The 23,428-nt window shown below is 45.4% G+C and overlaps 1 protein-coding gene across 1 annotated transcript in view; it reads left to right on the top strand.

Annotated features, from left to right (window-relative positions):
- The window catches only part of LOC119386949 (unconventional myosin-Id-like), an 83,613-nt gene that overhangs the window by 30,989 nt on the left and 29,196 nt on the right, over nt 1–23,428 (top strand). Inside the window, exons 2-9 of the mRNA XM_037654244.2 lie at nt 12,528–12,736; nt 16,128–16,221; nt 17,223–17,388; nt 17,860–18,009; nt 19,798–19,917; nt 20,545–20,742; nt 22,179–22,321; nt 23,124–23,349. Coding sequence (XP_037510172.1) covers nt 12,528–12,736; nt 16,128–16,221; nt 17,223–17,388; nt 17,860–18,009; nt 19,798–19,917; nt 20,545–20,742; nt 22,179–22,321; nt 23,124–23,349 — 1,306 coding nt within the window. The remainder of the gene's footprint in view (nt 1–12,527; nt 12,737–16,127; nt 16,222–17,222; nt 17,389–17,859; nt 18,010–19,797; nt 19,918–20,544; nt 20,743–22,178; nt 22,322–23,123; nt 23,350–23,428) is intronic.

Below are 23,428 nucleotides of genomic sequence, written 5' to 3'. Positions count from 1 at the left end.
GAACACAGGCGTTCGTTGCAAGGAAATGTTTACTCGCATGTGTCCCAGCATGTTGCGCAGTGCCATTGCGCACCCATCTTTCATGAGGCTGAAGTGCTATGCCCCGCCACGGTGGTCTAGTGGTTATGGCGCTCGACTGCTGACCCGAAGGTCGCGGGATCGAATCCCGGCCGCGGCGGCTGCATTTTCGATGGAGGCGAAAATGTTTGAGGCCCGTGTACTTATATTTAGGTGCACGTTAAAGAACCCCAGGTGGTCGAAATTTCCGGAGCCCTCCACTACGGCGTCTCTCATAATCATATCGTGGTTTTGGGACGTTAAACCCCATATATTATTATTATTACTGAAGTGCTATCGACACACCGAGATCAAACTACAGGAGAAATTATTGAAGCTTATAATATCAGAAAAAGGGGAGAACAGTGCATTAGTGTGCCTTCTATTGCCCTACATGATAGCGAGGTTAGGTTTCTAGAGAGCACGATATCTTAACTTCTCTGGTGTTGGAGAGTACACGTGGTCTGCGTGAGGCTCTTTATTCTTCAGGATGTCAGCTGACCTGCCGTTTCATTGGTTTTGTGTGTCACATGGGTGGGAGGGTTGAAGTGCCCCCTTTTCGTTCTTCTCTTCTAATAAAATATTCAGTTGCGAGTCAGCGCTGTGGTTTGTCTCCTCTTCTCTGTGTCCTCGTCGTCGTTGCGCTAAGGTAAACATGTTCAAGCTTTAAACCACCCACTCGTTGTGCAATTCACATGTTTTGACGCCTGGCGCGATTCTATGCTTCTACCACGCAATATTACATGCGTTATGGAGATTCTTTCCACTACATGATAACTATATAGTGTTTTTCCCCCAAGCAGTTTCAAAGCATTATCGTCGCTCTGTGGTAGAACACCTGCTTGCCGCGTAGACGGCCTGGGTTCGATTATCACTCGAACGAAAGATTTTTATTATTTATTTTATTTGCATCTTTCTACATGACATTCATATAGTGTTTTTTTCTTTCTTTTTTGAAGAAGTTTCAAGTAGTATCGTGGCTCTGTGGTAACACACCTAGCTGTTTGCCACGCAGACGGCCTGGGTTCGGTTCTCACTCGAACCGAAGATTTTTTTATTATTTATTTTATTTGCATCTTTTTCGATTTTTCGGTGACGGACAAGATGATGATTTTTCACTCACAACCGACGACACCGACGCCAACACCGAAATGTCCGCGAAATGAGCTCATTAACGCTGTGGCGTTAATATGTACTCTGAAAAAAAAATGCTGCGCACAAGACTTCGTCATAACCGCGTTTGACGGTTGTCCGGCTCGTGGAACACTATTCTTGTTTAGCCATGATGGTCTCGAGCGTGTCGATTACTTAAAACTTTCGTGACCGCACCTATTCCCATCGATAGTATGTTATCGATGACTTCAAGTTCAAATTTTGGCGCTGTCTTAGCGCTTCTGGACAGCTAATGCCATTTAAAGGGTAAAAGACAAAGTATTATATTAGTGTCGCTCTTGAGTTTTTTTTTTCCACCACGGGGGGATTTTTAAAGCTCTTTCGCAGTCGGTGAGGTGAGCGCTCGTGGTTTCGCTTGCAGCGTCGACGTCGCTCGCGGGTGCTCCACGAAAACAGCGAGTTTTGACGGATTCCGATGAATCTCAGCGTAAATCTCTGGGTGATGGTAGCACCACATATACGGAAGACGACTTCGATTCGTCAGACTTCAGTACGGACGGCGATAGTGGGTCAAACCGCCCCGGAACATCAGCAGGTATTCGCCAGTAAGTAACGCTCTGTCCTTGGGCCGTTTTATCGCTGGCGCGCGTGGACGTAAACGTATCCGGTGCGTACTAAAGGTCACAGCTGTTATCTGCAAGGTGTCAACTTTGTTCAGGCGGGGGCATATGGCGCGGCCTTCAGAAAGAGCGGAGTTCTCTCCGCGAAGACGGCACGGAGTGGACCTTGACCTAGCACTTTGGAGTGCCGCGCGGAGGCGTCTTCGTGTTGTTTTTCACCGCAGAATTCGTCAGAGAGACATGCAACCTCACAAACAAGTATGCGTGGGGGCATATTTTCGAAAAGCCGAAGAACAGTGATCCAACGCTTCTTTCACCGCGTCGAGAAACTGCTTCGCGCGGTGACATGATAGGCACTAGTGCTCAGTATTTTTGTATATATGTAAATAACTTTTGTATTTACAGAGCTTATATTTGCAGTGTTATTCTATAAGAGCTTTGTGTTTAAAAAGCATATTTCGATTTTTTTTTAATGTTTACCTGGGCAGGGTAGCATTGGCGTTATGAACTTTTTATTTTTGTTGCACTTTTTTTAGAGTTTTTTGATAATATTCGTAATTAATCAGTTGTTTGAAATTAATACTGTTGGAAAGACCAATGCTTCTTCTATCATTTGATATCCTACAATTTAGTATCAATCAGTTTATGTGGCAGAAAAAAAATATTTCCTGGACGACCTAAAAACAACCGATTATTCCGCGGTCACTAAAGTGTTAAACAGGCTTCAATTTTCCATTATGTAACTGGGAGAGAAAGATGTAGGGAAGACAACCTTGACGCCGGAACGTGGGCGCTGTTGTAAAATGCGGCGTGTGCGATTCTCATCTTCCATTAGGCGCGATGCGAGTGTTTTGGATTCTGCGGCCGCGTGAGAGAGACGACATCGATCGTTGACCTCGCAATTGCCCGCGTCGTTTTGCGTCAGAAGCGATAGATAGCCGGACTGGGACTGGTGCTCTTCGCAGTGTCTTTATCCCATCCTGTTTGCCGTGCATGCCCAGCGGACGCGGTTCACTTATATAGACTACAAAGACATGGAGAGACCTGTAGGAGACGGGAAGATCAGTGCTGTTGAAGTAGGAGGGCAGAATAAGATTTAGAAGAAAAAAAAGAGAGAGGGGGAAACTACGTAAAGGAACTCGTTATCTTGACATCACTTTATATAGAGTTCAACTGGTAAGACTGACTTTGCTGCCGTTTGCGCACACGATGCAAATCACAGAGAGGCTGAAGAAGGGTTGGACTTTTAAGATACGACCAATTGATTCGAAGTGTGTTAAGAACAAAATTTGACGTTGCGTTGACGGAAAGTGCCAGGAGCCCAACATTCGTCCGTCAGAGGAGCCTTGACAGATTTTAAGGCGAAAGCCTTCGATGTGTCATCAAGCACGAAAGTTTACCGTCGGCGGCGTCAACACGAGTGATGCAAAAAATCACGTGATGACGTCACAGATGGTCAGAATTTGTGACGTCATCATTACGTCACTGTGACGTCATCACATGATATCGTCGCTTGGTCAAAGGTGGGCCGATCACGGAGGCAGTGCGAAACCACGCTAGGCGCAGAAAGCTTTCGGAAGGGGGCGGGGCAGGATCAAAAGATGGCTTTCGCCTTCGAGTCGTCTTAGGCGAATGCATAAGGGACCCCTGTGAGTTTTGCCTGATTGCTCATGTCTATATATAAGCATTTATTCACTGTGAGCTCTACAGCCCAGCGTGATACGTGTAGTCGATTCCATATGTAGAGCCACTGTTGTCGCCGTTAACAGGTGCCTGTAGATAGTATCGCCAGGATGGCAGAGAAGGCTGTGTACGCCACGTACACGTTGTGCTGTATTATATATCATGTAGTCGATGCACACGACTTCGGTGTCGCGCCAGTGGCGATCTCGAGGTCTGCAAGTTTCTGTGAAACTCTGAATGATGCGAATAAATGAGTCCCATTTAAGACATACGTGGGAGGTGTTGCTGAGAAGGAAACAGAACGAACAAGAACGCCAGCCCATAGAAAGCTCGTTCCTTTGGACACCGGGGCTGCATATATCTAAGCGGGGACTTCCGTCTATTTATTTCCCGCTTACTTCGCGCATTCGGTTGATTAAAAAAAAAAACGCATCGTGCTATAATATGCGTATATGATGCGACGCTTTCGGGTGCGGAGTCGTATACGTGTCACTCGTGCCAGACCTTGCACGTTGTATATAGCCCGCACAGTAAACTCGCGCTGTAAACGACAGCCGGCGCAGCACGAACACTCTGTACGAAATAATAGGACTGTATGCAGCCGACATATACGGTCTCTCTATTCGTTAGTGATGGAAGAGACAGCGGTCTCTCGGGCGTGTGCGCTGAATGCCGTCAACGTGGTCGCACGCCGCGCAGACGCGCCTCCTTAATTTCCGGTCCTTAATTTATTTGCGTGGGCGCTTATAGTATACATGCGTGAAGCTATAGGCGCGGCCAAGTAATCAGCGTACGTCATCGTCGACAATGCGCGTGCGCTGAACTACGCTTTAATAGCGCGAATGCATTGAATGAAAGATAGGAGATCACGTGCTATAGGGCTAGTGCGTGCGCGCGGTGATGAGCACAGCACACCTGTGCCGGATATGTGTCAAGGTTCGCGACACTTTATATGGAAACACTCTCTGCCTAGAGTCGCAATTAAGTGGCACAAAGCGTATTACTTGTCTTCTATGCCTTGCCGTTTCTCTTAGGAGCGGGTGTATGTGGCTCATTATATGCACAGCTGGCTATCAGTTAATTTAATGTATGGAACATACTAATTATGACATCATTTAATCCTCTGCCGTCCTGGATTACGGATCCCTTACCAGCTATAGTATACTATACCGATTATCCATCCTACTTGTTACGTGGCCTGCCTTAACGCGAATGTCGGCTGCTCCCTCTTGTTCTTTGTTTTATGCCGCTGTTCTCGCGTCTCCTAAAATTACGCGTAATATATTTCGTTTCATCGCTCGTTACGAGATCCATGCCTTCTCATTCATCTTCGTTATACCCTCCAAACTTAGCACCGGTTAGAAGTCAATGATTGTACACTTCTCCTTTCAAGCATACATGCAAGCTGGCTGCCACTTGTGATTTGGTAATGCCTGCCATACGTGCTCCAACGCATATGCGTTCTTACGTAAACTTTCTTCTCGTTATCAGGGTCCCCTGTGAGTGATTAACCTCGATTAGGGGCAGCGGCCCCCGCTCTCCCAATCATCGAATGGCGGGCGCCATGTCAGCCCCATACCTTAATATTCAGTCGAGCCCGTGCCGTCATTGTTTAAAGTGCAGGGATATTACAGCCAGGCAGGCTTTTGACATTAATGGCGCTGAAACTTGCCCCCCCCCCCCCTCCTAACGGAGAACCCTGCTGCGCACGGTCAGCCTTTGCTACAGTAACAGTTTCGATAACCGCAGGGGAACGGCACCTTCACGCAATAAGATCAGCTGTCTTCTAGATACTTATTACCGCAAGTGCGAACGTGTCTTCAGCGGCGCGAGAGTTGCGCCAGTGAATCGTCCTGTCTTGCAGCTGAAGCTTGGAAAATCGTGCCGTTACAGTTCTCATCCGCCCCCATCGTCCGCGCACGCGGCCAGACGAAACGCGCGATGAATTGCCTCTTTGACTTCCCATTTATTTTTTTGTCGCGATACGCTTTGTGTCGTTTTACTTTTATCGCGTTTGGCGCGTAGCTACGCAATTTGGGCTTGCCGAATGGCGGTGGCACACATTCGCAAAAGCGTGCCGCTGCAGTAACGACATGCCATCCAGCCGGCACTTACGCAGGATGCGCGGCGATTTCGCACTCGCATACCGCGTGTGGTTCGTCACCGTTCGTGGGTTTCGCGACCTTGAGTGCGAAACAGCACCACCATTCTTCGAACTAAGATGGCGCCGCCGGAGGGATTCTTTGCTGTTTCGAGGTGATCCAGTTTGTATCTGTCAGCCATACGTGACAATCAGTCAAGCCAGTACGACATGCCAGCCAATAAACGCAGGCCCGTAACTAGGGGGGGGTTGAGGGGGTTCTGACCCCCCCCCGAAATTTTTTTGATGCTTTAACTTTTCGGGTGATACTAAAATATTTACACGCCTTCACAGCGACCCCCAGCTGCCAAAGTTACACTGCAACTTTCCTGGCATTGCTTCCCTCTTCTTCCTTTCTTCAAACCTACCAGAACACCTCAGCGCTCCCTCCCCCGCACGCGCACCTGCCCTATTTGTACAGCTTTGCACTTCGCCCTCGCGTTCCTTCGAGTCTTTTCTTTTTCGTCTTTCACCCCGTAGCAGCTCCTTTATTGATTCCAGATGCTTTCCTTGTGCATTGCCGCTGGAGAAGTTATCCGTCTGTGCGGACCGCACGTGTCGGCTTTGGGTTTCTACGAAAAGCGCGTCTCCTTCTGTGAAAGTAAACAGTTCGACAGCAACGGCAACACCAACACGACGTGCGCAAATTTGCCAGGGAACGAAACCCCTAAGCGGAAAAACTCAGCGGCGCATTCCGAGGACGCAGGCTGCAGGGTAAACTTTTCTCAAACTGTAGTCTTCGCCACCGAAACGAATCATCGAAGATGACATCTACTGAAAGACTGGCATATCCGAGCAACTTCGAACAACCTTAACCACACGCAAGGAAATCTACCTCTTCTGTACACACAAGGTATATGCGCCTCCCTACAAAGCACACAAAGCGAGGATACAGCCGGCACACAATCCGGCACCAGCGGTCAACTTTCACAGGAGAGAAAAAACGCCGCCAAGCTGGGCTGCGCGCGGGAGTACAGAGGCTGACGTCACAGCCTACAAAGTGCATTTTTGGGGGGTCACGGCTATTTAATTAGCGCAGCCCAGAGAGAATTATGCAGGCGCCCAGGGAGCCGTCTGTGAAAAGGTGACTTTTTCACAGGAACGGAGCAACACCTGCTTTCTGGACTGTACCACGGGAGTGCAAATGTCTCGGCAGTGCATTCTTGGGGGGTTCACGTATATTAAGGGGAGTATGGAGTGCCCATGGAGTCTTCTGTGAAAAGGTCTTTAAGTAGCGTTAATCCAGTTTGCTGCAGCGGGAGTACAATAATGGTCCTGCATGCACACCAGCTGTAGCGGCGTTCAGAAAACACATGCGCCACGCGGGAGCCGGCGCGTTCATCACACTTCTACATTCTAGCCACTGTAAAGTGGATAAGAGAGGAAGAAAACATCGCCCGCCGTTCACGCCAGGCAGTCGAAGCAGTCGCAAACGTCTTTTTGGAGCCACTGGCCACTTCTGTGTGCGTGCACAGGATTGCGGCAGCAAAATGAAAAGACACTCTGCAACAACGAAGCAAAGGAGTCTTGCGTCTTACTTCAAGAAAGTTCGAACCGATGAAGCGGACGGAGAAGAACCGCCTCCTTCGAAGGATAAAACTTCGCCCTCCTCAGCACTGGTGGAAAGCCAAGCGCGTCGGAACTTCTGTAGCGACTCAGGAGAATGCACCGGTTTATGTGAATCACCTGAGAACGAACACAAGCAGGACACCCATGCGCCGCCGGAAAATGATGGTGGCCGCAGTGCAACTCCAAGTGACCTTTGTTCTACAGTCAACTCTGGGCAAAGTGACGCCTTTACCACTGGGCAATGCCCAAGGAAGGTGAGTGGCATGGCACCTACACATTCTGGTTCGCCTCCCCTCTGTGCGACGAATGCGAATATTTTGGACTTGGGACTGTTTGTCTCGAAAAGCAATAATGTAAATGATCCAGAGACGACGGAGAAGCTGCTGCTCAATCCGTGGACCCCTCCGGCTAACTATGATTATCCAGCCACAGGGAAAAGGAATCTGAAGTTCCAACCTCACTGGGTAGATCGTTACCCATGGCTTGTTTATTCAGAGAAGCTTCAAGGAGCATTATGCAAATATTGCGTAGTCTTCGCAAGCGAGTGTGCAGGAAAAGGGGAGCACCAGCGCTTGGGCTGTTTTGTAACTAAGGAGTTCACCAATTACAAGAAAGCCATGGACGCCTTTAAGAGCCACGCATCCAGCAGTTATCACGCCATGTCAACAACGCTATCGGAGAACTTTTTAGCAGTCCGGTCCCGCTCACAGCATGACATCTTAACACAACTTCCGCCTGCTTAAAAAGCAGGCGGAAGAAAACCGCAAGAACTTGCTGCCAATAATAGAAACAATCCTTTTCTGTGGCAGGCAAGAAGTACCGCTTCGCGGCACAGACGACTCTGGTCCGATAAATATGTCTGAAGTGCTGCCATTGAAAAATGATGGAAATTTCCGCGCACTGCTTAGGATGAGAGCAAAATGTGGAGATGCCGCCTTGAGAGCTCACATGGAAACATCTCCGGCGAATGCGCTGTACACGAGCCCAAAAATTCAAAATGAGTTGATCACCCTCTGTGGTAAAATCATACAAAGAAAGATAGTTGAAAACGTCAACTCAGGTTCGTGTTTTTCAGTTCTAGCTGACGAGGCCACTGATATATCTCGCACCGCCCACATTTCCCTATGTGTAAGGTACGTTGGACACGACACGTCGGGAGTGCCCATACTTAAAGAAGATTTTGTAGATTTCGTTCCCGTGTACGATCTCACTGGCAAGGCGCTGGCGAGCACAATCCTGAACAGCCTTAGAGGTCATGGCTTTGACCTGAACCTACTTTGCGGGCAAGGATACGACGGCGCGGCATCAATGAGCGGCCACCTTAACGGTGTTCAAGCCTTCATTCGTCAAACAGCGCCCAAAGCGTTGTACGTGCATTGTAGCGCCCACTCGTTGAACCTTGCTCTGCTTCACGCATGCAAACTCCCCAGCATCCGCAACTGTTTGGGAACTGTATCCTCAACCTGTACGTTTGTGAGAGCTTCGCCACAGAGGACGAACCAACTGCGAGACAAAGTAGAAGATTTAACACAAGAAAAAAGAAAATCAGTTCTCTCCTTTTGCCAAACAAGGTGGGTAGAGAGTCACGATGCACTTCAGCGTTTCCTTGAACTGTACGTGCCTATTGTACAATTCCTCGAATATTTGGAAGAAGAGGCCGCGTCATCTGATACTTCATCAAAAGCTTCTCAACTGCTCAATGCCATTACGAAGCCCGAGTTTGTCGTTTCGCTTCAGATCTGTAGCGACCTCTTCTCTTTGACACTGCCACTTTGCAAGTTTCTTCAAAAAATTGACTGTGACTTGGCTCAAGCGTGCGATCACGTAAAGAATGTTATAGACGTTCTTTCCACAAAAAGGGCTAGTGCGGAAACGGAATTTAATAAGATTTTTCTGAAGTCGCTCTCTTTGCTGAAGATCACAAATGTTGAGATGGCCCTACCACGCATCACTGGAAGGCAGATGCAAAGAAGCAACGTACCTTCTGCTACTCCCGAAGAGTACTACCGGAGGAATGTGTATTTGCCTTTGCTGGCTGACTTCGAAAATCAATTAAGAGACCGGTTCGATGCCCATAGAAGGTCGTGGTTGGCCTTAACATGCTGCTGCCGAAATTCTGCGCATCGGCTAGCCTTTCTGATATTGATGATGCAGTGCAGTTTTACCTTGGCGACATTCCTTCCGCTAATGTCATCGAAGCAGAGTTCACACTGTGGGTGAACAAATGCTGCCAGATCGAAGAAAAGAATCGCCCAGCTTGTGCTTTACAGGCCTTAGAGATGTGCAACCGCGACTTTTTTCCGAACATCCACAGCCTACTTTCTATCCTGGCGACTTTACCCGTGTCGACGTCGACCCCGGAACGGACTTTTTCCACACTGAGAAGGCTGAAGAGCTACCTTCGAAATCATATGAACAACGACAGATTGACCGGACTATCACTGCTCAGCATCCATCGAGAACTTCAAGTGACCCCAGAACAAGTCCTCACAGAATTTTGCAAGTTGCCGAGAAGGAAAAACTTCCTCGTTTAAACTTCCCTCTATGTTTCAAGAGTCGATTAAAAGCTAAACCCAGCTAGCCCAAGCTTCAACCCTTCTATTCTTTCGCAATTACGAGGAAACTATCCAGCAAGCAGAATGTGCGAACGGTAACAAGAAGATCGGAATGTCGGGCGACTTGTTTGTTTGCTTGCATACATACTGTCACGGACTGCCATTTTTGCGACCCGGCGTAACGGCAAATTAACGGGCGCCGCACTCCCCCGCTGACCGGTGGAACCGTTCGCTCATGAAAAGACTGGTCTTTAGTGCAGGGAAGTACTGAATGGGGTGTTCTTCTTCAAACGTTAGTCGCCGATGTTTGATCCTTTGTACCTACGGCGGCGTCGGCAGGGTCGTCAAAGGCCGCGATGCACCCCGAACCAGCTGTAGACTGCAAGACGCACCGGCTGAAACCAAGGAAACTGACCATTCCCACGGGCAAAACTGCTTGTGGACAAGCCGTATGAGAGAACCCCAACAGGTTGTCACTCTCGCTCAGTTGAGGACCCTCTCCTAATTAAAAAGGGACGCGGTCAATATATTTTTAGGGTTTCTAACAATGAAACGTGCATGATTGGACCCATGTAGAGGTCTCTTTTCCCCCAGGACGAGAATGAGGGGACACGGAGGTCGATTTAAGCGCAGGATTTCGCCTTGCTAAGCAGTCTAGTTGCTGACCAACATGGTGTAGAAGGAGATCAAGAAGTATCCCTTAAGTGGTTGTGGCTCCGTATCGGCTGGCCACCTAAACTTAGCCATTCGTCTAGTTGTGACGCGAAATTAACGTCTGTAACGTAGGCATCGGTACTTGAATCTCGAGTAAGTTCAACCTGCCCGAGATCGGCTTCAAGCACTAGCCTACCGGAAACACCAGCGCTGCAACACCGCCGACATCGCAGTTGTGCCAGAACTCTCTCTGACTTCTTGCATCCGATTGTCGTGGACTCAACGCTGCCGGTCATCACAGGTATCCCTTCACCTGTTTATACCTTCGGACTTTCTCATCTGTAGTTTTATTGTTGGTTAGTTTTGTGTAGTTTGTAATACTTCTCTCTTGTAAGCTGATTTATTGATTTATATGTATTTTGTTAGTTGGTATTAAGTGTTGTACTAGATTCCTCGTGCTGCAATATCACTAGAGTTTTGTTTTTCCCCACACACGTCTCTGATCTCTTCACTGTCTCTGCTTACGTACGGAACGACCTAACCTGCTGCCATTCCCGTCGCCGACTTCGCGCTGGCGACGCTAGAGTGGCAGCTTGTAACACATACATACCGTTTTTGTACCGTGGTTACATTGTGCTACTTCATCAGGAGCCGTTGGTCGCGGTGTCCCCGGCTTTGGTGGTGCTATTGTCCAAACTTATTTCTTGCTTTAACCAGAATTTGAGGTTGACATACCAATTTCTTTATTTGGGTACAAATAATTGAAAAGTACCATCGAATTATTACAAGTAAGCGATGTACTTGATTTATTCACAAAAATAAGCCAGTATAAATCTTAAAAAATGGCAGCCGTTCTACACGCAAACCCCCCCCGAAAAAAATTCCTGGGTACGGCCCTGAATAAACGGGAGAAAAATTTCATAAAAACGTGCGCAGGATTGCTCTACTGGTGATAAAATGACCAATAACGACCACATAACGACCTCCGTTCATTGGCGTAGCCAGCGGAAACAGCACCCCCCCCCCCCCCCCCCGAAAAAAAAATTCTGGCTACGTTCCTGCCTCCGTGAGTGATGTAGCATTTCTTAGAAAATTACGTACACGACTAGCTGGTGTTCTATAGCAGCATATGTCCCAAGCTTGGTCTTCCATTATATCTTACCGAAAAGGCGGCCGGGATATCCTCGTGGTTGTGGATGTGGTGTGTCCTTTTATATTCTTTTGTCCGTGTCGTTTTTGCGCTGCATTCAAGATGTTCAAGAACTATTGCCAACCAGCCCAGCTGTAAATTCTTCTGAATTTCGTATGCCCTTCTTCAAAATGTATATTAGAGCGATTACTGTACCTCCCGGCACAAATTCAGAAAATGACTTTGTGCATGCGTTTCACATTGAAGTTCTGCCAAGGTCAATTTTCTCCTCCTCGCACATGCGTCGTCATGGCAATGGACATGCGCAGTGTTGGTTTGTTCTCTGCCATGTACCCATCTCCGTCGGTCGGCGAGAGCCGCGAGCCGGCAGGCGCGTGCGCTTCGAGACAACGCCTGTCACGTAATTTCCCCGCTGGCAATACGAAGAGAAATGTCAACAGCGTGCCGTTGCTTGCCGTGCGGGGGCTAGCTCCGACACGCGGGACACCGCCGCGGCATGCCTTCCGCGGTAGTTGCCGTTATCTTCGTTTAACCGCCTTCAACCCATGGCCGTCGCCCCCCCCCCCCCCAACCACACCAGCGTGATGCTACCCCCCGCCCCCAAATAATATATAAGATCCTGCCGACGCCCATGGATGAACGACAGTTCAATAAAAATTTTCAGTTCATAGTTGCGCTCGTCTTGTGTGTTTCCTCCTCCTTATTTTTGTCTTTGTTTTACATCCGCGCTGTTCCTTGAAAAAATGTACGATCACCAACTCGCCCAAATATGCATCCTTCTTCAACCACGGCATTTCTTTGATCCATTTTGCTTTACTTTGCCTTATGACATCGAAGTGTACGCAGTAATAAAGCCCTAGCTCTTCCAAATAAAGTCCAATGAAGACATGGCCCATATGAATCTGCATCTAATTGTGTGCGTCTGCTTCTTCACGAAGTGCCACCATATGTACTTACAAGCGCCTGCATTTATGTTGCTTGTGCAGGTACAATGCGGGTCGCGTGTACACGTACATCGGCGAGGTGTGCGTCTCGGTCAATCCGTACCGGACGCTCAACATCTACGGCCCCGACCAGGTGGCCGACTACAAGGGCCGCGAGATCTTCGAGCGACCGCCACACGTGTTCGCCATCGCCGACGCCGCCTACAAGGAGATGAAGCGCAAGTCTCGTGACACTTGCATCGTCATTTCTGGTACGTATATACACTCCTATGCCGGCCGTGAACACTCGTACTGCTCAAGTGAAAATCCGAGAAAGCCTCGTACACCATTTGAGGTTAAAGATATGAAATCCCTCTAATACGTTTTTAATGGGACCGCGCAAAAAAAAAAAAAAAAAACGCAGTTGCCGGGAAACGTATAATGCGAGCATGCGGTTAAAATCGGGAGGATGAGAACAACTTTATTTTGATCTGAGATCAGCGTTACAGAGGGGTGGTCTGTCGTTCTCACGCGCGAACTCTATTTCGAGGTGGAAATACCTTGCCGCAACTAAAATGACCCTGACGCGACTATATATAATCAACAAAAACTTGTTAAATTTTTAATTATTGACGTCAGGGAAGTCGTTTATATTAGAAAGTTGTACTGTGATGTCAGTTTATAGCATACCCATGTTTTATAAATCACGAACGTTTCACCTAATTCGATCGAGATGTCCATAATTGAATTTTAAGGGCGACATCGGAACTGACCGCGCCCGGCGTGCACGGAACGCGTGTATGGGATATGGCGTAGAGGAGCCGTGGAATAACTCGATTCCATCGAGGTAGTTAAAAGAGCCTTTATTTTGCTGACTGGGGCCATGAAGATTGGTTGGTTGGTTGGTTCCTTAGGGGAATAGCTCAACCCACTACGGGGGATCAGCCACGAAGCGTGTGGCAGTAGAATTTGTGGAAAAATATCTCCTCGTGCTTGCTGCGCTAGCTTCTTCTTCCTCTATTGTGGATTCGCTGGCGCGCGCGATGGAAATAACACGCGGCCTATCTGTTACGCAAGACCGGAGCTACACGTGACAAGGAAGTGATGGCGCCGCTCTCCATAGTCTACTAACATTACACAGTGAGCCACAGTCGCTCATATGGAGGAAGTGGTCACTCACAAAAATAACAATGGGAAAGAGCGATCGCGTTTCATAGCGCGCGTGCCCAAGGTCATGACGCGCGCTGACGTAACTTCTTTTCCCCGTGCCATCCTTCCCTGTGTAGCTTCCAGCGCGCGCTCGTCGGGACGAGAGGAGAGAGAAATTTAAGCGATAAAATCGCCGGATTCGCGAAATTTTTGCGGCAATCGATTCATAAGGCAATAAAAAAAAACTCCGATGCTGAGGTCATTTGATGAATACTTGGAAAAGTGGTTCATGACCCGTTTAAAATTCGATTATCTGGAATTGCGTGCTTTACGTAATTTCTCAAAAAGAATGAGTATGCCATAAATTGTCATGTACTACAACTTTGTTATATCAACAACTGCCCTAAAGTCAATCATTAAAAATGAATTAGCGAGTCTTTTTGTTAATTAGTCTTATATGACCTGGGCAAAGTATGTCCGCTTCGACTTCAAGTTTGTGTGCAAGGACTACAGGAGCATTGCTGTCATAGGACTTTTATAAAAAATCTGTATTGCATTAAAAAAACACCCCGTAGAGATATATATAAAGCTATGCTGAACGCAAAGAAATATTTGAAAGTGAACATACACAGGAATTTTTTGTTTTAAATAAGAACACACACGTTTGTGTGTGTGTGCGCGCAAAAATGGGCCCTGCTTAAACTGCCCCTAAGCCACCCAGAGGTCGAAATTTAGTTGAGGTGTTGCAGTCGTGCACGAGTTTTCAACAAATATGTAGCCACGAGAATTTTTCAAAACGGTGTGGTAATAGCGGAGTTACGCGCTTTTGATTATCCAAAAGAGGCCCTCGCTTGTTTCGCTCTTTCGTTCGCTATGCTCCTTTCGTCGACTCATCTCCACCTGGCTGAGTGCTTCGACGGGGTTTAACAGCGGTGAACGCGCGTACCCGTGAGCAGGCAAACAGGTTCTTTTTGTGGATGGCATGACCAGACGCGAATGGTGATGTCACGGCCAACACTGGGGATACCGAAAGGCCCGGAGAGGACGAGGGATTGTTTCTTGGAATTTGTGGCGCACTCGCAGCTCGTAGCGCTGCTGCGCTTGACATTGTCAATCATAATGGCATTTATTAAGAAAAATCATTGATCGCAAGCAAGGCACATCCTTTTGTGTTAACGAAAGAAGGGAAATTTTAAGGGCTCACTTTTCTTTGCTAGACACAACATTAATTAGAACTAACAGGCTTTCTTGTCTGTTAGTTCTAATTAATCCTTTTGTGTTGTAGTTTTAATTAGCAGAGCATACTTCTTAAAGTATGCTCTGCTATTATTAAAAACTATTAAGCATTTCCATTTCGCTTCCCTATGACTCTAAGCTTTCTTTAGTGCATGCATCATTTTTTTTTCTTATTTCTCACTGTGCACCTCCTTCTTTTTAGCGTTCTCCCTACATTTATTTTTTATACTTTTCATTTGTTTGTTTGTTGTGCTTGATCAATCTTCTCGCTTGCTTCCTTCTGTCACTTAATTCTTCTTCCATTGATGTTCCTACTTTGCAGGCTCATTTTCATGCGACAGCGTATGGCCTTAGTAATTTCTCAGGCATGCTTAAATTCTGGATGAATGGGGGTGTTTAGATGTCCTAATCCGCCTCTCCCTTGTTTGTTTGTGCAGCGCCAGCGTGTATCATCTAGGGTTGCCACCTTTTACCGAAAAAAAAAACCGGCCCTTCGACGGAGGGGGAGGGGCCCGGGTTAAAGATTAAAATAATGTTGAACAATAGACGCTATGTCAATTCTTCGGCAAGCAGTGTCATTTAACATAACATTGCTTTCATTAGCCCAATTAAACCCAATGCACAAACAAAAGCAGCACACTCAGCTAACCAACTAGCCTAATTGCGGACATAAGAGTACCCGTGATTGGAATGACGCTTCGCTTATTACTCGGAATGTGCTGCACTGTAAAGGAACCACAGTGCTTTGTCCATAAAAAAGCTCTTCTTTGCATTTGAATCCAACAGGCCACTGGCATTATAGACGCAAAGGAACGTTAAAATGTGCATATGCCACAAAAATGTTGGATATTCATGTACCACACACGCACAATAATATGCTCTATTCCAATGATCGGTAGACTTGGAAGGGATCCCAGAAAGTGGTTGACTAATAGCGTAAGAGTTTTGGTGATTGACGATAAATATTTACCGTTGTAGTTGTTGAACTGATGCTTATAAAACACCCAAAAAATAAATAATCGCGATATTATGACAAAAGAAAAACCGGCCAATGGCGGCCAGTGCGGACTGGCAACTAGCCCGCCATCTGAAAAACCGGCCTAGCCGGTCTGAAACATTGGGACATGAATGAAATTATTATATGATTGTTGATCGTGAGTGTCCGTGAAGTCATCATCATTAATCACCTCTCAATGCGAGCCCCCTCCCCACAACCTCTTTGCTAAAAAAATCCTGCATCCGCACCTGATCGGAGGGTGCATTCATGTGCTTTTCTAGGTGAGAGTGGCTCTGGAAAGACAGAAGCCTCCAAGATTATTATGAGGTATATAGCAGCCATCACAAATGTCACAGGCCAGCAGGAAATTGAAAGGTAGGTGCTTGTTTCGAATATTTGGCAGACTTTAGACTGTAAACATGGTTTCAACCTTTTTTCGGTGTGTAATGAGCATGAAGGGGAACTGAATGGCCTGCCCTATGTTAGTCATGTTCGTATGAAGTCAAGAAACAGTGATTGTGTATGATGCTCTTACCGAATGGGCTGTCCTGACAACATTTTTCACTATACTTTATTAGGTATCTATGCAGATGTGTACATTATGAAACTGTGGAAACTCTGTAATCAGCACCATGCATGCACAATTGCTTATGACATCTCTCTAAATGTTTTTTTTAGAGTTAACCTGTTTATGTTACTTGTTTCTATATTTACTGAAGCACTTTTGTATGATGTGCATTGAGGTGTATCATTGCTTTCACTTAGGCACAAGTACATATCCTTTTTGTTCGAAAGTAAAAAAGTGCCACTCATTGACAATGGATGTAACATGTGCCCATTTCTACAGCTTTTTGAATGTCATTCTACAGCGAATGTTACACCTTCTATGTGGAAGATAGTCTATTCCTATTTTCAGTTGCAAAAAACATGTTTATATAGTATTTTGCATTCAGTAAATGTTAATGGGGGGAGGGGGTGTGTGATTAAGAGTAAGGTTATGCCAAGGGATTAGAAATTATAATTAGTGCATAAAGTGAATCAAACGTGAATCAAAGCTGAATTAAAGTTAATTGAAGGTGCATAAAATGCAGATTACAGTGAAATACTAATATATTAGTAAGGGTATGCATGTTAATAACCTGTGAATTAACAGCTAGTAAACCAAATGTCAAAAGGTATTAAAGTGTGTCAAATATAAATCAAAGTTGTAATGGTATGTGTTTGAATCACAGTAAATTAAAGGTTAATCAAATGTGAAATAACAATGGGAAAAATGTTGTAATGAAAGTGAATAAAAGGTAACTTAATGACTGAGAGCTTAGGCTTTCGCCTGCGCTTAGTGTTAGGTAAAGGGCCTGTAATTTTTTTTTCAACAGGGTCAAAAACATCTTGCTACAGTCCAACTGCATTCTCGAGGCATTTGGCAATGCCAAAACGAATCGCAACGACAACTCGAGTCGCTTTGGAAAGTACATGGACATCAACTTTGACTTCAAGGGAGACCCTCTGGGAGGACACATCAACAACTACCTCTTAGAAAAGGTATGCAGTACAGTTGCTTTTTGCCCGTATTAATCGTCGCATATAGGTTTTTCAAGAAATTCAGGCACTGTGTTGTTAGATGCATGGAAACTTAAGGCGGCACCATATCTAGTGCATCGGCTAGGAGCAGAAGCATGTACGTGATGTGAAGGTGGTATTTCCTCCTGCACCACCAGACTGTGTTATCCTCCACATATCGCAGCTCACAGTACCCACAAATCATTGATGCTTTATTTTCCAGCTGCACGAACTACAGATTAACATTCACTAAATATACTAGCGTTTTTTGCTATTGATAGTACAACTTCTCTGTAACTGAATGGAGTGGTTTTTTAATACCTTCAAATCTTAAAACCGACGCCATGAAAACTGATACAGATCTGAAGCCACTTTTAGAATTTGTGCTTAGTGAATGCTAGTAGGATTAAATCTCATGTTTTTCTTCTTCGCCTTTTTCATGTTTTGGTATAGTCCCGTGTGATCTACCAGCAACCGGGTGAACGAAATTTTCATGCCTTCTACGAGCTACTGTACGGCGCACCTGATTCACAGCTGTCTTCCTATGGCCTCAAGCACGAGCCACAGCTGTACTTTTACACCCGACAGGGAGGCTCACCCAAGGTATGTAGGTACAGGTTGACTAACAGGCACTGTGTGCTAGAGTTTTCCCCATGCAACAGCAGCATCAAAACGCACCGCATTGCGAGCAAACAAGCCAAATTTAGGCAATGGCTGGCATCTCTTCTTTTCTTTAGATGTACACTCTATCATGGCAATGGGCCAAACTAGAAGGGGAATGTGCATGCATCTAATTTTTTTCGTGCCTCTAGAGGGCAATATTGGAGACATGGGAGTGTTAAGTGAGAGCTACATACATAGTGCCCTCTGGTCAATGCATGGTGCCTCTAGCATTGGCTTTCATACCATCATTACTCAAGAGAATCTGGCACCTGTGCCTGTATGCACTTGTTGTTATACTGCAGCACTTCATCCGACATGGAAATGATGGACAGCAAATTTGTCTTAACTTTCGTCTTCTCACATTGAAGAACCTAACAATTACTACAAATAAGGATACTGGCACTTGAGTTTTGTGAGGTTTAAAGAGTATGTCTCATCAGGGACAGCTGGATTGCAGTAGATTTAAGAACCATGTGGGGAAAACAAGGAGGTGCAAGATAGTAGTTGAATGACCCCACAATCGTTGCTTTTCAGTACAGCGGTTCATCCAGCACCAGCACCATTGCCTTGCTTTGAAGAAGATTGTAATGGGATATGGTGAATACTGGTTTAAGTTTTGACCTTTTGTCATAAAATAAGGTTGCTGCGAGTTATTTTAATATTGCCGTAATGTCACCTGAAATTGGCCAACTAACCCAAGTTGTAATTTTTATTCTACTATTTTTAGTACACTAGTACAAAAAAACAGCAGGCCTGCGCGGAGCGCGCAACACAGTCACAGCTAAAGCTGGAAGAGCGGCCTTTCTAGAGCCCGTTCTAAACTCTCTTGGCGAAACTAATAAGAGTACACATGCAAGGTATCCACTATACGCCACAAATCACAATTTTTGTGAAGTATGAGGGGAGCACCCACTATGCCATTATTCGTCTACCTGCATATAAGCGAGGTACCCGCTACACATCTGTGAGGCATTATGCGCACTTTGTTGATGCTGCGTGAGGCTGATGACGATGAAGAATTATGGTTGAGCACTTTGTAGTGGGTGGGAAGCTTTAAACCACACACTCGTTGCACAGTTAGCATTGTGTGATACCTGGTTGTTATTTTACTCTCCTGCCACGCTATATTACACAGGCTAACGTGATTCCTTGCCCGACATGACGCCTGCATAGGGTCTTTTTGCAAAGGAGTTTCAAGCACCAGCGTGACTCTGTGGTGGAATACTCGACTGGCACGCAGAGGGCCTGTGTTCAAATCCCATCTGATCCTGGATATTTTTTTAATCATTTCATTTTATAGCTGTTCATTTGTCACTGCTCAAGAGGCCAAGAAAATGAAACACATACGGCAAACCACATTTTGTGACTGGTTGACAAAATTTGTTATGCTGCGCTAACATTTTGTGGCATTGTAGCTCCTACGCTCTGTACAATACAGTGGCAGTCCTGTCGCTGGTTGTTCACATAGTACCTTTGAGAATTTCCCTTCTCAGAAAATTTTTATTGAAAGTTCTGTTGGGGAATGTGTATCATGTAGTTAATAACTTAGTCTCCTATCAACATTGCCTAGGATTTTTCAAAGTGTTCTCTGTCACCCGTGTACTCAATTACTACTTAAAATAGAGTACTTATTAGTATATTAGCACTATATCTTTCATATCATCTAGCACTGTACCACTTCTACAATCAGTCTGAAAACAATGTTGCTTTTGCTCCTCGTAATCATAGGTGGAGACCATCAACGACCGGGCTGACTTCAAGCAAGTTTGCTCGGCACTGAAGTTACTTGGATTTGCACAAGCTGAGTGCGACTCACTGTGGAAGGTTGTGGCAGCCATTGTGCACTTGGTAAGTTTATATTAAGGTGAAAGCCTTGTATGTCAAGGAGAGCAGCTTGGGCTGGTTGGTATATAACATACGTGGACTAGCGCACACTTGGACAGTGACGAAGCACTGGTGTCATCTTGCTTATGTCAGTGCTTGTGTGTCATTCAGCTTGGAAATTGTTTCCATGTGGCTCTTTGGGACTCCAAAGTGAAACTATTTTATTGTCCAGTGTTTAAAAAAAGAGATCACTCTTTTTGTGACTTAGTTGGTCACTCTGAGATCAACTAAGCCACGCCTGCCAGTTTATGCATTCTTGAATATCCATTTTACCACCTCTTTTGTGTGGGTTATCAATCAATAGAGGCAATGAGGGAGCCACCGTAGCCAGAATTTATTGTTACCGGCCAGTCGTGGTACCAGCGGTTGCCGAGAGGGGCAGCTCGACACAGTCACCCAGGCTGAGCGCATTAGCGTGTTTTAATATCTCGCGCCTTGGGTCTTGCTGAGCTAGTCATTTTTGACCAATTGTGTGCGTGCACTTGTGCCATTGCTGGTTGTATGACAGTTTCACCTTGAATAAGTATTGCTGAGTTGTCATGAGTAACCTGCAACCGAAATGAGTTTGCACTGAAATGTCATCTTTCCCAGGGGGAAGTGTCTTTTGTGGTCGAGGAGGACCAAGCCAAGACTAAAGGCAGTCTCAAGCAACTCAGCCAGCTCCTCTCTGTGTCCGAGAAGGATCTGAACCAGGCTCTGTGCCACAGGGTCATTGCAGCTGGCGGGGAGGTCATGCAGAAGGGGCACACGCTCACAGAGGCCGTCTATGGACGAGATGCCTTTGCCAAGGTGAGCCTTCTTCTAGAGTCATCAGTGTACTGAAGGAGTGACGTGACTAGTAAACTGGTTGTGTGTTGCATACTGACCACCTTTAATAAATGTTCCATTTATATACTAAAAGGATATGAGACTGAACGTGTTGGTATGGCTTCATGACTGCAAAATAGCACGAAAAACAAAGACACAGAAAGAACACAGAAGTTTATCTGCGCCGTTAAGCTCATGTTCTAGATAGTGTGGGACGCACACATGTTTTCACAAACCTCCCTCTCCTATGGAAAGTGTATACCGTATTTTCTTGCATGTAACCCGCACCAAAAATGGAAAAATGTGCTTAAAAAGTGGGGGTGCTTGTTATATGCATATTTTTTTTTATTTTTGTAAAGTTAAAGCTAGGGGTGCGGGTTATATGCAGGGGTGGGTAATATGTGAGAAAGTACGGTATATTCGTGTTCACACAAATAAACGTATTGTTGGTAGTATGTGCTTGGTGCTGTCTGTCCTTTCTGTGTCCCTATTTTTTCTGCTGTTTTGCAGTCATGAAGCCACCTATATATTTAAGTACAGTGACGCAGTGTTGTCAGCCTAAACACTGAAACCAAAACCAAGTGAAATATGCACAGGATACAACACTCTCTGGCAACTTAAAAGTTGTCAGCTAGTTGCCTCGAGTAAGTTTCCTTTACATCTGCGCGAACAGGGCTCGATCGAGCCCTGCACCGATAGAAAGTTAAATTACTCGAATTAAATATGGCAGGTTAAATTCCTGCCTTTTGCTTGTCAATGCGAGTTGTATACCCTTGATTCAAACTTTAATTTAATGAATTTGTATTTTATACCAGCAAGTTTGGCTACCAGCTGTGCAGCAATGAAACGTAATGCTACCAGCACATTTGCACCAAAACTTCTGTAAAACTTTGGTGCATGTAAAAGTATGCCAACTGATAGCAATATTTGTTCGATGCAGCACGCTTAATGCTGCATTTGAACTTGAAATCATTCTGCGATATTATGGAATTCTGACACAGCCCAAGTCTGCTAGCTATTACCAGTTATAGCACAACTCAAGTTATTTTTCCATTTAGTATCCCTCTAAACTCTTCGCATAAGTTGTTATTGAATCAATCCACGCAATTCTTACTTGGTACATAGTGCAGTGACACCGTTCGTGTCGTGGAAGACCTTTTGGAAAACATTGCAAAGCCTTTGATTTGAGCTTTTGTTGAGAAGTAGTTTCTCTTGCTTTTGAAATGCCTTAATTGTAGAAGTACTGAAGGAGCTTTCTAGTTGAGCTTTACCGCATAAACCCTTCAGATTAATTAATATTTAATAACATTTGATTGATTGATCTGTCTACTGGCGCATTGATTGATTGATTGATTGATTGATTGATTGATTGATTGATTGATTGATGATTGATTGATTGATTGATTGATTGAAAACAGGCCATCTACGAGCGCATGTTCTCCTGGATCGTGGGTCGAGTGAACAAAGCCATCGAAGTACACACCAACGGCTTGCTCGGTCGCAAGAACACAGTCATTGGTGTCCTCGACATCTATGGATTTGAGATCTTCGACAACAACAGGTGCGACTCAATAGGCAACTATTTTATTTGTAATTTACCTCGTAAGCGCACACTTTACTTTCTTGGCTGAATGGATATTATGCATGACAAAATTTATGTGGCTATGACATAAGTTTTCTAAGTGTTAAATGACTCCAAGTTTTGTTTGAAACTGTGGCATTATTTCCAAATATATTCGCTGATTCCAAATTTGTGAAGCTCTTGCAGAATACCGAGGCACTTTCTGCTTATAAACCACAAAGACCTTTCTTTACATCTTGTTACGACTTAACCTTGTTACAATGACATCACGCTTGACACAAAACATACCTTGATTTGTTATGAGCATTTATTTGTTACCGGGCAAGATTAACATGAAATATTTCGGTTTTGCTTCTTATATCTTGTTGTTGCATTTGAACAGCATTACAAATAACATCACATTTGGAACAAAATGCCTTCGATGTGTTGTGTTTGTTACATGCGGATATCAGTGTGATGCATTTTACATGTTATATTTTTTATTTCTTCTTGTTACAACTGCAGTTAATTATGAGGTTGTGTTCGGCACAAAAAATACTACTAAACATGACTTTCCTACCTGCTGATATCAGTGTAAAACATTTTAGAATTTCTTGTTGTGTCCAACAATTGTTATGTCCGGTAATTCATTATATCCGCGTTTGATATTTTAAGGTTCGGCTGTATGTGCATTGCCAGCTTGCCAGTGTATTTTCCGTACCACGCCTCACCTTGAAAGATGGTTCCAGGTTATTGATGTTTCATGCGGGCTTTTTCACTTTTTTTCTCTGTGCATGTGCAGTTTTGAACAGTTCTGCATCAACTACTGCAATGAGAAGCTGCAACAACTGTTCATTGAGCTGGTTCTGAAGCAGGAGCAGGAAGAGTATCTCCGTGAGGGGATTCAGTGGCAGGACGTGCCCTACTTCAACAACAAGATCATCTGCGACCTCGTTGAGGAGCCACACCGTGGAATCATAGCCCTAGCCGACGAGGCATGCCTCAACGTTGGCAAGGTTACTGACGAGGCAAGTGTTTCAGAAAGAAACGCCTTGCATTCACCATTCAGAGAATGGAGCTCACATTGCCCAGATGAGATAGGGATTG

This window comes from Rhipicephalus sanguineus, chromosome 3, assembly GCF_013339695.2.
Source record: "Rhipicephalus sanguineus isolate Rsan-2018 chromosome 3, BIME_Rsan_1.4, whole genome shotgun sequence".
Classification (NCBI taxonomy): Eukaryota; Metazoa; Arthropoda; class Arachnida; order Ixodida; family Ixodidae; genus Rhipicephalus; species Rhipicephalus sanguineus.
This window is presented reverse-complemented; position numbering and strand designations above follow the sequence as displayed.